Source organism: Cibotium barometz, chromosome 26, assembly GCF_041138505.1.
Source record: "Cibotium barometz isolate CiBa-2024 chromosome 26, ASM4113850v1, whole genome shotgun sequence".
NCBI classification, from domain to species: Eukaryota; Viridiplantae; Streptophyta; class Polypodiopsida; order Cyatheales; family Cibotiaceae; genus Cibotium; species Cibotium barometz.
In genome coordinates, this window is record NC_141071.1 from 45,697,102 (window position 1) to 45,712,626 (window position 15,525).

General features: G+C 39.5%; 1 protein-coding gene across 1 annotated transcript in view; it reads right to left on the reverse strand.

Moving 5' to 3' along the window:
- The window catches only part of SPI (BEACH-DOMAIN HOMOLOG A1), a 65,895-nt gene extending 63,183 nt beyond the window's left edge, over positions 1 to 2,712 (reverse strand). Inside the window, exons 1-3 of the mRNA XM_086820698.1 lie at positions 1,986 to 2,712; positions 926 to 1,436; positions 734 to 803 (exon numbers count right to left, since the gene is read on the reverse strand). Coding sequence (XP_086676824.1) covers positions 734 to 803; positions 926 to 1,041 — 186 coding nt within the window. The 5' untranslated portion in view covers positions 1,042 to 1,436; positions 1,986 to 2,712. The remainder of the gene's footprint in view (positions 1 to 733; positions 804 to 925; positions 1,437 to 1,985) is intronic.
- Between the last annotated feature and the right edge of the window lie 12,813 nt (positions 2,713 to 15,525).

Below are 15,525 nucleotides of genomic sequence, written 5' to 3' on the forward strand. Positions count from 1 at the left end.
GCCATCCCGCCCCTATAAAGGGTGCTTTCACATCGTTGTTACAAAGTTGTTTATAAATGTTTGCTTTGTGAGCCTCACAGAAATAAAAATTTCCCAGATATGATGACGAATTTGCCTTGCTTTCCAAAGGAGAAAGGCCTAATAGTGCCAATGTGAGCAGAGGGTCGGGATGGAAACAACTTTCGTAGCAGCTTCTCAACTTTGCCTAAATCTTCTGTTGCCCCTTTGAGTGCTCATCTGCCCTAGGCAACCACTCTCCTAGACTTGCAGGAATAGCCTTTGCCACCCTTGCATCCTTTAGGGTAAAAAACAAGGATTCGTTTGAAACGGCTTATAACCACTGGCCCTCGTAACTCACAGCAATAGGCATTTTATGAGTAAATCTGAGAACAACCTGGCTGAGACAGTTCAGCCTGGCTAGCTTGTGCATGCAGCACAAAAACTGGCAGTGTCTGGGAGTGTTGGCCCATATTCTGCCTCCTGTAAAACAGATACCCTAACCAGACTGCTGTTGTTGTTCCAAAGTCCGAACACATTCAGACATGGGACAAAAACCAGTTCACACAATTATGACATGTACACACATGCCTGGAGCTGGCAACAACAGAGACTGCCCTCACAACCAGAAAGCCTCAATCCTTTAGACTGACCTTTGGTTCTACAAAGCAATGGCATTGTTTAAGTCTCAACGCACAGTCCTAGCATTTCTTAGCACTACCAAGATTAATAGTACCTTGTCAGAAACAGAGGACCGAAATTCCTCCCAGAACCTTTTGAAGTCCAATTCTGATTCATGGTCATTTCTGCAAACAGAAACCGAACATTTTCAGAAGATGTCTCAGACAACACATTGCAGGGCATTTGATCGAATTTTCTTAAGATGAGAAAAATAATCGGCACAATCTTTTAGCAGAAAAGGGTTTACCTTGACTTGAAAGAAGACCCATTGACAGGATTATTGAATTGGTCCCCACCAGTTGAAGATGTAGATTGTGCCTGTGGGAAGCCAACTTTGTCTTTAAACCGTGCCACCCATTTCATTGTTACTTTGTTTGGCCCTGACAGAAAGTTAACATCTGTGGTTTGCCAATGGACAAACTAGCTCGCAAAGCCAGAACAACCAACCCTGGACCCAAAAAATTCCCAGAGATCCTTTGTTTCTAAAAATTTATCGTTCACGCTGTTGAGCACAATTGTTTGTGAAAACCCAGGAGACCAAGATATATCTTGCTGCCAAATGAAATTCAGGACAGTGTGTCTCTCCTCAATACTGCTGATATCAGGGGAAAACAGAGTTGAATCCTTGTTGCTGTTGGTATATTACATCAATAAGAGCACTATACAGACTTCACACACTTCGCTCTTTTTATTATATCACCTGGAAACAGACCCATCCTGACTCGTTTAACTGAAAGGCCAGCCTGGAATCAAAATGCCTGCATGTACAAGATGACATCCACCATATCAGAAAGAAACAGAACTTCATAAGAAGGTTAAAAGAAGTAACATTTAATTCCATTCCTCAAGGCTAAGCAAAAATGGCAGCACCTCTGTCTCCCTCCTTCCCTCCCTCCCTCAGCTCAGGCATACTCGTGTGTCCATCTTAGTACACCTACCTCTTCATATGTCTATCCAACCATCTATCTAGCAGTGTTTACCTTAGATCCAATTCACGCGGTCCTCGGACTTTTTCCCTGCTGCATATCTTTGGATGTCTCTCGGATCTAAGCCTTTGTATAGACATTGATATCGATATAGATATAGAAACTAAATTTATTTATTTGTCATTTATTTCTTTATTTTATTTATACACATGTGATTGTAAATTAGGTGAAAGCTTACGCTTGTGGAACTTTAATATGCCAATTAACAGATTGAATGCCCCAATTAAAAAATGAGCAAAACAGCATTGTCTGAGCTTTGAAATGAAAACAACAAAAAGACAGTTTTTCAGTTAGATTGAGTTACGAAAGGGCAATTCATACCACAATGATAAATGATCGTTGCTATACTGCAGGATCTAGTGGCAAAGAGTCAAACCCAATTTTGACCTGTCTCAGACAAATGGACCCTGATCCTGCACAAACTGCGATCCAACTATGGATCAAAGGGCACACCCTTCTATTGCAGAGTTGAGCCTTAGCAGTCAGGCACTCTGTGTAGTGGATTTTGTGACCCTCCTCAGCTGAGAACCCAATGCAAAACTGCACTTCACGCGCTTTTGGGCTAGTGCAGATCTGTTGATCAGCTCAGAAGACCGCTGCCAGAATGCTCAACGCTGGCCTGTATCTACTGCAATCGAGCGCCTTTTTTTTTTCAAAAAACAGACTTCTATCTGCTGAAATTGAGCGCCTTTTTTGCGCTTAGGGCGGCACTTAATCAATCAGAAGACTGACCAAAATCATGGGTTTCCCTGCTGGAGATCGCTCGTTTGCATCGCCCAAAAGCAGTTTGTTTTGAACTGTTGATGCTGTTGCTTTGTGAGAGGATAAAATAATATATCGCCCGCAAAAGCATACGACCTGGTGAAGGGAACAAGGTTGATACGGCTCTGATGCGCGGTTTGGCGCTCACGAATCTAGAAGTCGCCGAAGAAAGAGTCACGGGTCTTCTGTAATCCGAGTCCAAGCTCACGCTTAGGGTTTAAGGCAGGTAATTAAGCAATTAATCTACGATAAGATCCTTAATAACTATGCTCCGATTCGGTCGGTCGGCCGGCCGGCCGGGACAGCAGGCAAGCCTCAGGCTCGGTGATCCGATTAGCAGCTAGGTTAAGTACTAATTACCTGCACGTTCTTCTAACCCACGGGGCCCGGGCCTCTGCTACAGCGCTGAGCCCCGAGCTTCGGTACCAAAGCTCGATTTTCTAACTTTTTTATTATTAACTTTGATTTCTGCGTCGTGGTTTTTACTTTTGGTGGTAGTTGTTGGCGGAGAAGCCGGCCCCTATTTGCACGCACGTCGTCTGAACACGTCCTCGCTTATACTGCCGGCTTCCTTAATTCTGTTCTATAAAACTCTCACGTTCACCCCACTTTGGGCCTTCCCCTCCTAACCACAAAACTATATGCTTCAAACAGAGGAGGAAGGAAGAGAGAGAGAGAGAGAGAGAGAGAGAGAGGAGAGAGAGAGGAAAGAGGAGTGAGAAGAAGAATAAGAAGATTGTTTTAACGTCGTAGCAACTATGCCAGGAACCCTTCAAAGGATTATCCAACGCAAACCAGGATTCGAACCCAGGTGGGCATGAATCAAGGTTTGATGAGCTAGCCAAAGAGTGAGAAAGAGAGCGAGCGAGTGTGTGTGTGTGTGTGTGTGATGAAAGAAGATACAAAATGGTAGCAAGAAAACACACTCAACATAATATTCTCCACCTAAGTTCACCAACACTCCCTCAGCCAAAAATGAGAACAATTGCTTAGGCCTCCCTTTTACAACAAAAGACTTTAGTTTTGAAGTCATTCAATATGTGAGGTTCAAGAGTCGCTTTGATATGTAAGGTTTTCAAGTCACTCTCGTATGTAAAGTTTGTAGCAAAAAAAGAAGAGTCTCTTTAAAGAGTTTTTTGTTGCCTTAGTCCAATAAACCCAACATATAAGATTTTAGACAAAAAGGCATTGCATGCTACTTTAAGATATTTGCCTTTTTGCTTCTCTATTACTTCAAATCATAAGTAATTATTGGAATATGTCAAGCAAACCATCGTGAGCATAATGGGATTCTTTCCCCATACACTTTCCTTTGCTTCCACGAATTGAGAAGGCTCATTTAAGTCACATTTGTCCAGGCATGTTACTACCCAACTACCTAGTTCTCCTTTGAATATGCATCCACATACTCTCACATGCCACACTTAAATAAAATGAAACATCAATCCCAATGTACGAGGCTTTGATTCCACAACATGGACAAAGTACTTTGTTGTGGGGACAAGAGAATTTGCATAAAAAGTATGCAAGGAAATGTAATGTCCTCTCTCTCTCTCTCTCTCTCTCTCTCTCTCTCTCTCTCTCTCTCTCTCTCTCTCTCTCTCTCTCTCTCTCTCTCTATATATATATATATATATATATATGTATATATATATATATATATATGTATATATATATGTATGTATGTATGTATGTATGTATATATTACAAATTTAATAATTTTTCCCACAACATGCATGTATGTATGATGAAAAACATGGTGTGAACAACAAACCATAATTGTACTACGTTTAGGGTTGATGCCTCTAATTTGTTAGCACTAATGACATGAAACCTTTTTTGTGAGTTTTTTCCTAACCTAGGGTGCTAGGGTTCGAACAAGGGACTTGCTACACAACATGCCTAGTCACAACCACTTTCACGAAGCATGATGGCTCATGATTTTGGATCTTTCCATTGTCTTCTCACATATGATTAAGTCTTAAGATAATGGAAATGGCTATTTTATTTAATTTCTTAACTACATGGCTCCAGTAAGGAGGGTTGTGTGTGTGTGTGTGTGTGTGTGTGTGTGTGTGTGTGTGTGTGTGTGTGTGCACGTGCGTGTGTGCGTGTGTACCCCCGTGCACGTAGTACACACGCACACGCACACGCGTGCACACACACACACACACACACACACACACACACACACAAACAAACAAACAAACAAACGCACATGCATGCACACACGCATGATAAATTAACCCTCTTAAAAGAAAAGGGTTTATCTTTAGGGTTATACATGCACACCTCTAGCAAGATTTACCTCTTCTATTTGTTATGTTCCAAAAGGTATGAAGATAAACTATGAAAGGGCTGATAAAAGGACAACACCTTAAAGAGCCATTGTGACTTTCCACTTTATTAGTTAGAAAATGAGACAACACATGTATCAATACAAAGACTTCCCAACATAAAAAATAAAGGGTTGTAATGTATTTTGAATGCTTCTTGATGAATTGTATATGATGAATTGTATAAAGATCATACGACTTTTTTGTCAACTTTCTAATCATCAATGTATAAGTTCTAAAACAAATATTAGCCTTTAATATTTGTATTCTACTCCTTGTTTTCTTAATCATCAATGGTTAAGTTATCTACTATTAAGAGTATTATATCCGAAACAAATAGTGTCCTTTAATATTTGCATTCTCCTCCTTGTTTTTCAAGAAAGTAGAACAAGTTGTTTTTCAAGAAAGTAGAACAAGTTCCTTTTCATGTGTTTGCACAAGTAGAACAAGTTCCTTTTCATGTGTTTGCAAGCAAGCAAAACCTCTTCAAGTCACTTATTTTTGTTGTTTCTAGTGACCTAAACCTTCCCTTTTTCCTTTAGCTCATCAACTTTACCCATGCCATGCATTGCTCATGATAGATATCATAAACGTGATTTGTAAAAATACATATAAATTAAAAAAATAAATGTAGATTCCAAAACACCCAACTATAAAATGGCAAGAAGAAAGTTGAATCTTGGAAAAAGCAAGAATATTGAAAATATTTTTGTTAAAAATAGTCTTGAGATAGTTTACATTTAAATTTGATGTTGGTTAGTCATTGCTCTTAGACATTTACCTCTCCTTAGGGCACAAACCTTTAAACAAAGAGGTGGTTAACAGTAAGCAAGAATTAGAAAATTGATGTATCACACGTGACATTGTTGTGCAACACCTAGCCCCATAAGAAAGGAGAAAAATACAAGTTGTCGAATGGTATTACCCTCGTGACATCTAGGACAAACACATCCACATGTGCTAACACAAATTTACAAGAGAGAACACTAAGCTCTAATTCCCAAATAAGGAGAAGTTATTTACATCATGAGAAGTCGACTTAATTACTTTATAAGCTTTTTCTTAATTGTCCTCCTATTGGAAGCAGGAAACCCAAGGTCACCCATTCCTAATTCTAAGGCTTTTACACTAGATTAGCCTTATAAGCTCGTGATACAAGTTTGATCTAAAAGTGCAAGGATTGACTCAAAAATGTTTACAACATGATGTAACTAAGGTGATCTTTTAACATTAAAGTGTAAACTTCATTGAAAATGGTTGTGCTAGCAAATGAATGCATTCGAGTTATATTACAAACTATAGTCTCTGCAATTTCAGGTCCCACAGACCTATAATTTCATACATGGAATCCTATTTCCATGTGACACATCTTCAAAAATTTATGCCATAGAAATCTCATCCATTGCTAGGGAACCACCACATGTGGACTTAATGATTTCACATGTGCATTATGAGATCCATGTGTGCTAGAATATTAGAGTTTCACATGGAAAATAACAACTTTATACTTGAAATTGCATTCACATGCCTCTACTAATTTTAACTGTGTAGAAGCTTTTAATTCTATGTGTGAATGTTCGTCTTGTTTATGCAAGAGTTGATAGGGGTACTTATCTTGAAGTTGATTGTTGGCAAAGCTACTCATGCTTACATCATCGCTCTTTGTCACTCCATGTTGCGATCCTCGATATCAGTGGGGGTAGGAAGCAATGCTTGAAGGATAGGCTATGTCCTTTCTCACAACAATGCTAATTTCACACACTTATGTGATAGAGAAGAAGATTAAGAGAAGCACTCTACCAGTTAAGCATGTAAGCAATCCCTTTCTCCATTCTTGAACATTATCGCAATTAGCACCACACAGGAGAGAGAGAGAGAGAGAGAGAGAGAGAGCAAGTGAGAGAGCTCTCAAGTTAAGCATGTAAGTAATCCCTTTATCCATCATGCATATTACTGCACTTAGCACCACACAGAAGAGAGAAAGAGAGCACTCTCAATTTTGGATAATGTCTCATTATTCAAAAGTGTATTATATACATGCTCAAGACTATGTGTCTAGGAGGGTGCCCATGGTCAAGAATACTACTTACAAAAGTTGGTTTCTGTTATGTGAGTGAACTTTCTTGAAAATTTAATTATATTTATTCAATAAAAATTATAGTTAGAGATAAGAGTATATGAATATCTCTAAACAATTAGAAAAATATAAAGAAAATAAATTTATGATAAAAATAGCATCTTTATGATAGAGATCCCAAAAAGTAGGTCGATTTTTATATACAGTTGAATTTAGCAAAACGGCCCACACTAAATAGTAGACCAAGCCTATTCCCGTAATTCTAAGTACCAACTCAAATATATTTTGACGAAAAACCAGAGAGCTACAGTGGCTACAAGTTGCAAGCCTATACTTGTATACAGGGAGCTAAGACAGGCTGCGAGACAGGCAAATGTCTATAGGGAGTATGAGTTCTCTTATTATTTTCCTTATATGGTTTAATTATTTCATGAGTGTGTGTGTGTGTGTGTGTGTGTGTGTGTGTGAGAGAGAGAGAGAGAGAGAGAGAGAGAGAGAGAGATTAAACATGGTTTGTAAGAATTGTAGGTTCCTTGGATGAAGCTCTCTTTTCTTTCTATCTTCTCTTTTCTCCTCTGATGAGAAGATGTATGATGGTATCAAATTACTTCATACCTTAATAAATCATTGAAATACTCATATGTGAGATCGCGGGTCTTACATATGGGGGGGCATATTAGACCCAATGCTTTTGTCTTGTGTTCATAAATATTTTTCCTTTTAAGTTTTTCATTTAATTCTTCTTCTAAGGTTGATGTATTAACTTGTAGTTAACTTATTTAAAATAATTTGTAAAATTTGTTGAAATCGTGTACTTGGAGAAAAGGTCATGTAATAGTTTCAACTCATAGATACATGCTTTGAAGCCTTGATACCCCCCATTAACTCTGAAGCCCTAATACCCCCCATTAACCCTGAAGCCCTAATACCCCCCATTAACTCTTATTTATGAAGCACTTACTAAGGGAAAATGCACCAACGTCACCTCCCTTACAAAAAATAAGAACATATTATAAAAGATAAGGTCATGTTAACCATGGTGGCTAGCGTATCCCCTTCCTAATTTGGGTGGATTTTGGCCTTTAAATTGATGAAGATTTGACATTGAAGTATTTGATGTAGAGGGTTTTTCAAATGAGAAAATTATGGGGCACATCCACTTGCATGGTTTGGACAAATGATGTGGCATTTACTATGGGATTCAAAATGTATTCTACAAATATGAAAGGTGGAGAGAAGATTGTGGCTTGACGTACCTTGTAACCCTCGTTAGCCTTGTGCTTCTCCTTGTTAGTTGCCTTCATATCCGTCACCTTCATCACCTTGGGTTTGCTCTTGTCTACATGACTCCTATATATTGGGTCTTTGGGTTGAGAAGCCTCACCTTTATCCTTGTTAGAGAAACAATGATTACTATCTATCGTTATTATCTAGTGGCTCCTTGGGTTGAGAAGCCTCACCTTTATCCTTGTTAGGGGAACCATGCTCTTTATCTTTTCATGCTTCATTTCATTGGTCTATGTTGCCCTTGTCTTACTTTCCCTTCATCTTTGTTGTCTTTGGCATCCTTGGGCTTCATGTTGCTAAAGAGGTAGAGTACATCATTCATTTCATCTTGATCTTCTTTCTCGTCTCTGGAAGCAACATGCTTATCATCAATTTCATATGCAAGATTTGAAAGAGTCCCATTATCTACTACTATAAGAGTATAATTCCATTTAGCTTATATTGTGTTTCTTTCTATTCTTGAGAAATGTTATGTTTATTGAGCACATCCCCATCCTTTCGTCTTTATCTACTTAGTTCTTGCTTTAATTACATCATAGGAAATGGCATAATCTATGAGATCTAAGGGATTTTCATGACAATGAAGTCCTTATCTACATCATGCTTAGCTACTATTGGATGAGGGAGTAAATTCTCTGTACACACACACATACACACAAACACACATGCACATAGAGTCACACATAGTCGTATCAAGCTTAGAGGGTGAGAGAGATGAGATGTGATAGCTGGAAGTACTTGATAGAATGATAAGAAATGAGTGGAGTACAAGATACTTGTAGTCCTTAGGGCTAACGTTCCCAACACACTAGAGTGTGTTCACACAGGGAAAAAACCCCTGCCAGCATAGGGTAAAAGTGTCTGTGAGTAAGATTGTTTACACCAAGACTTCCCAAAGGCCAAGGCTAACAAACGCCCCTGAAGTGAATGGTGTGAATGTGTACAGGGTGTAGCAGACTACCTTGGTAGAGTAATAAGTTTAAAGCTTTGCGGAAAGCTTCAAACTTTTGTCGTGCGACGAACGAGACTCGATAAACCCATCTGCCACATTGACCTATGTAGGCACATAAGTTAAGGCTATCTCTCCTACATGGATCCTCTCCTTGACATAATGATAATGCACCTCAATAGGCTTTGTCTGCACATGAAAAACCGCATTTCATGATGTGACTGCTAATGCACTCTAACTGTCAGTGAAAATGGTAGTAGAAGACGGTTGTCTAATTCCAAGATCTACCAATAGATGACGGAGCCATACACACTCCACAGTACTGTGAATGTTGCCCTATACTCAACCTCACAACTAGAAGTGGCCATTCTCGGTTGCTTCTTGTTGAGCCATGAAATACATGAGCTTCCAAGAAGGAAATAGTTACCACTAGTTGACACCCTATTGTGATAGCATCCTGCCTAGTCACTATCAATGTAGGCAGGCATAAAGAAGACCTATTTCTATAAAACAATACAAATTCCTAAGTGCCTTGAAGGTAACAAAAGACATGCTTCAGTGCTTGCCATTGCCGAGTGCCAGAGCAATGCATAAATCTGCTCAACTATGACACTACATACTGAATTTTAAGATGGGAAGTGCATAGATATATAAAACATCTGACAGCCTAGTGATAAGTGGCAACATCAAAAGGTTTGGAAGGGTCTCAAGTGATAGTCGTAAGCCTGGTTCCACAGGAGTAGAAACAGGTTTGCAATTTGTCATTTAGAACTGTTTTAAGAGTTGCTCAATGTATCTTCTCTGAGATAGCATGATGCCTCCTCCCCCCTCAACTGGTATAAACTAGATACGCAAATAATAATGTATCTTCTTAGAGATATCACGATGCCCCCCTCAACTAGTATAAACTAGATACCTAAATAATAATGTAAAAGCCCCATGTTTGAAACATCAAATGCATGTTGTAATTTAGTAATGAAAGCTGAAATTTGCTCCTCATCACTCATGACCAATCATAAGCAAATCATCCACATAAAGGTTCTGGATTATGAAATCATCCCCCTGTTTGCGAACATAGAGGGTACTCTTGGTAGGACTATTCTAAAAACCATAAGAGACCAAGTATGCATGAATCTTTTGATACTAAGCACGCGGGGGAGGGGTCTACTTAAGGTCATAAATTGCTTTACGCAGTTTGCATACCTTATACTCTGTATCTTTCTGAACAAAGCTATGAGGCTATGATACATAAACCTCTTTCTGCAAATCACCATTCAAAAATGTAGTTTTGACATCCAACTGATGCACATTCCAACTTTTATGCGCAGCCAGTGCAACAATAGTGTGGATGGTGGTCATATGTGAAGTAGATGCAAAAGTCGCATCATAGTCAATGCCCTCTCTCTGGGCATACCCTTTGGCAACTAAACGAGCCTTATAGCAATCAATGGATTCGTCAGGCTTACGTTTCAATTTATACAACCACTTTGTGCCGATAATACGCTTGCATGTAGGCAAGTCACATAACTCCCATGTAACATTTTTTTTCAATGGATGCTAACTCCGAACGCATGGCTGTAACCCAATTATCATTCTCCAATGCATCAAAATGATAAAGAGGATGGCCATTTCACGAGCAAGAGGGAACGAGTGAGAGCGCGTTCTGAGTGGAGGGGCAACGATTTGTAATGAACATGAATACACCTATAGTATTTTTTTCGTGAAGATATCATTGTTGGATCATCTAACCACAACCACAATTTTAGAGGGAAAAAAAGCTTGACCGCAAGAAACCTCAAACGGTGAATCTTAACTTCTATTAAAGAAAAAAGCCTAATGACAACAAGAAACCTTAAACTAGGAAATCCCCAACAATGAATTTTTTACATACCGGCCTAAAAAAAAGAATATTGAGCAACACATGATCAAACATAAGCGTATTATACAAAGATATAGAAAGTGTGACCCTGACCAAAAACGCAAAAACCCAAAAACAGAACTCCAATAGTTAATGCTACGCAAATTCTTATCCCAAGGCCAAAATACGGGCGACCAAAAAACATTTTCCATGCGTTTGTAGATAGCAACCCAAAATCTGGAATATTCGGACATCCCACAATGCCTTATGACATTGCTACATTTACATGGTAGCGCGACGACCAGATTATGCTTGAAACAACTCCACTTTTGTCAAAGCCGGCTAGTGCATAAACTCATGCACAACTGCATCAAGATTCAACACTTGCAAAAAAAAAAATACATATGTTTGCAAGGGAGGTACATCTCATGCTTCGCTTCTCTCTTTTGGAAATCCAAATAAGAGCAGCTTGGGTACTTAGACACACTCACCACATAATTCAGTCCAACCGCATGTGACCCCTATGTGCTTCGCTTCTCTCTTTTGGAAATCCAGACAAGAGCAGCTTGGGTACTTAGACACACTCACCACATAATTCAGTCCAACCGCATGTGACCCCTATGTGCTCACATAAAACATGTGCAATTCATTACAGAGATGACAATTTCTTCTTAAACAATGCAAGTTGAAATCGAACGACCTTTCTGTACATTCTCTTGGAATTCTTTAATGAGCCTCTTGTGCCACCTTACCAGCCCAGTACTTAGGTCTGCATGAGCTTGCAACTATTTGTGATAGGCCTGACCCTACTGTCGATGTTGAATTCTGTGGGATGGTGCTAATTTTCTCTAATAGAAAGCCCACTCTCTCCAGATTGGCCACCTCCTTCATTATAAGGTTTGTACCTTCTACAACTGGCCAAACACCTGGAGTAAGTTCAGGTGGTGCAATCACCCAATTGGTGTCCACGTGCTAGCAATATGTATTCACAATAGCACAGAACCATACAAATCCCTTCCAAATGGCACCCAAGGCACCATCATGTCTCGGGTAAGTATGTTGTCCCCAAAAACAAGGCACAGGCACACCACCTTGCTATGGTCCACCACCATGTGGATTAATCAAGGCATCGCAACACTACTTTATATCTTGCAGAAATCCAAAGCATGTAACTTTAGACTTATGTTCTGTCCATCTTATCCCCCATAGTGTTTTCACTAGTGTCTTCTCTTGAATGGAGGGCAACATGGATTTTGGAGGAGTAATATCTAATCCTTTTTTGTTAACTGTCACAGTCACATACTCTGGCCTATGGCTATCATTCTCAAGCACAACACTTAGAGATGCCAAGATAGGTCTTTTACGTCGCACATATTTCTGCTCTTGCTCACTTTTGGGCAATCTGGATTAGCCTCTGCCATTGCACTATGGGTCAAGTCAATTAGTCTTTTTCTTGTTAACGCCCCACCATTCCTTGAAAGGAAGCGCTCCTTGATTTCTTGTAGTCCCGATCCAATCCTAGTATAACCACCCATCAAGTATGCATTACTGTGTGCACTCTGCAACACAGCCATTGAAAGGTCAACACTAGTAGCCTCATACAACGATAACTGTTTCTTATAACATCGACAACTGCTCTCATGCTAGAGTGCTTGTTTTCAGCAAGAAAGGACCATCTTTCTCTTGTGTCAAAAACCAAGAACTCCAGTGCATTGCACACACTTCCCACCATGCAAGCTATGTTTCCAATGATCGCAACTCACTCTCCACAACATGTCCATTTCTCCACCACTGCTCTGTAAAGCATGTTTACAATTTGCCACCACAACATCCAAGCTTGCATTTTCCACTTTCTACACAAGACCTTGTGTTCCTCATAGAAAGGTGGTATGATACACTTTTTTGTATGATTCACCATGCTCTGCTCCCAATAAAAAGCATATTATCATTCTTTTTCTGAGTTACGCATCCCATAAAAATAAACAGAGCGCAATGCAATCCAATTTGCACCGGCCTCATCTGCCCATAAAACCCCTGAACTCAGGTTTACCATAACCACATTCTTTCACAACAGCATTTAACATTTTTCAAAACTCTTTCTAAGCATATCTATCCCCAACCTTAAATTCACATGTAGCAATGGTTAGAAGTTCCTTCAGGAAAGAATCATAAACAAATGCCCCCATTGTAGACCTTAAATTCACATGTAGCAATTGTCATAAGTTCCTTCGGGAAAGGATCATAAACAAAAGCCCTTGCTAACCCATTCCTAGGGTTAACAAGAGCTACCACCATTATCTTACATCAAGGAGTCAAGGTAGATACACCAAAGGGTCATACATTTAAGATATGAAGCAATGGTGTCCAAATCTCCAACTTGGACAGGCGCCCGTAATGGTCCAATGGAATACTTAAGATAATTCTTGCTTCAAGAGTGTGTGGTAGAGCAAGTTAGGATAGCAAGTTAGGATGAAGTCCTAAGTGATGAACTTCATGGATATATTATGAGAGTAGTCATTGTAATAGCATTAGGCCTCTGAGCCTAAAGTGCCTGGCTGGCCATAGTTTAAGTGACTATGAAGACTCATGGCCATGTATATAAGTAAATTTCTCTCATAATACAAGATACTCTCCCATTGCGCAATTGAGTCTTGCTCTTGCTAATCGTCTTGCTAATCTCTCTCTCTAATGCATGCTAGAGTGAGTGTGTGCGAGTGAAGTGAGGTGAGAGGAGGAACGAGTACATGTAGTGCAACGCGGAGGTGTGACAACACTCGCGGGAGGTGCGGTGGAATTGATTCTCAAAGAGTTGTAGAGCTTGGAAACCTCAAGGGTTAGGAGCTCAGCCATTAGAAAGATCCTCACGAGAATTGCGCTTCATCAGGTAATCTCTTCTTGGATGTGTTTCAAGGGGTGTTAGGGTGAGCCATAACAGGGTCTAAATGACAAAATTATGAACGACTCAGAGAGACAAAGTTGTAGTACTCCAAAAATACTACAACTCTCTCACACAAAGTTTTTTCAAATTTGAACCTCTGAGGTCAAAATCGATCGTTTTGGCCTCCGACTAGCAATCTCGAAATTTGACCCACAAAAATTGAGGCCAAAAAAGCCTAAAAAGCACTAAAAATCGTTAAAAACAATGCGAATTCGACTGCGAACCATATTTGGGCTACTTTTTAAGGGTCTAAATAACAAAATTATGAACGACTTAGAGACACAAAGTTGTACTCCAAAAATACTACAACTCTCTCATACAGAGTTTTTCCAAATTCCTTTTGGAATACCTTCGAAAACATGCTGCGAAACAGGAAAACAAATTCTCAAAAAAAAAATTTCATCTTGAGACAGTGTGATGGAAAATAGGTTTTAGGACCTCCTCTTCCATCTAGGATGCTATTGGCATGCACTTTTTTTTGAAAAAAATATTCCTAAGAGGTCGTTCACGTGCGTGTAGTACCTAAGCTAATTAGGGCAAAATGGACACTCGTTTGACCTTATGAAGAGTACGCCAGGCTTCTTGAGGCTGTAACGGGCTATGAGAAAATATGAAAAGCAAAAAAAAAAAGTGTGCTTTCTCATTAAGGAGCAATTGACAACGTTAGACATGGCAACGATAGAGGGACTACGTGGGACGACACTCTCACTGAACCCAATAGCTGACATCTTCGAGCCATTGAGATCCATGCTGCAAATGCACCTCCCAATACCATTCGCTATGCCAACAACAAGAGTGTCACTGGGTTTTGCACCCCCTGTCACTTTAATGCCTCCGAACTTTGGTCTTATACCTAACATTTCAAAAATCCTATAGGTATCAACTCGTTCCAACCCTTGGATGCCCACACCTTGGACATATTGACTAGTCTAGGAAGGGGGGTTGCCCAAGAACTAAGTAAGTCCCTACCCACAGGAGCACTCACATATACGGCCTCAGTGACATACAAAAACATGGCCATACAAATTTTCAAAATCATGGGCAAATATGATGGAACACCTGATCTTGTTCAATTCATTCAAATGTTTGAACATTGATGTGAAGCCTTTGAAAATCTAAACTACCCCACCAAGGTACATGCATTGAACCTATGCTTAGTGGGAAAGGCTAGTCTCGATGGTTTATCACATTGATGCCGGCGATCAAGACAAACTTCAGAACCTTGAAAATAACCTTTATCCACGGCTTTTCAAAACAAGGTGATCGGTGGAGTGCAGCACATGAAATCTATTCAATTGAGTGTAAACCAAACGAAACTATTAGGAGACTTTATCCTTTGGACAAAACTCTTGGACTCACGATGTGAGTCATGGGAAAGATTAAACAATTCTCAATTGAAGAGATGTTTCATGATGGGTTTAAAGAATAACAGCTTACACAACTTGATCATTATATCCAATCCAGAAACATTTGATCAATGTTGTAAAGAAGTAATACGTTTAGATGACAACATGATGGAAGATGATCATGCTACGAGACGTTCCTCATCTAAACCAAGTGAAGCAATGGAAAAAGAAAGATTGATCTCGAAATTATCATTCACTGAATTCTACAAAGCCTTGCTTAAAAGCTTTGTACCGACGTCTCTAAAAGA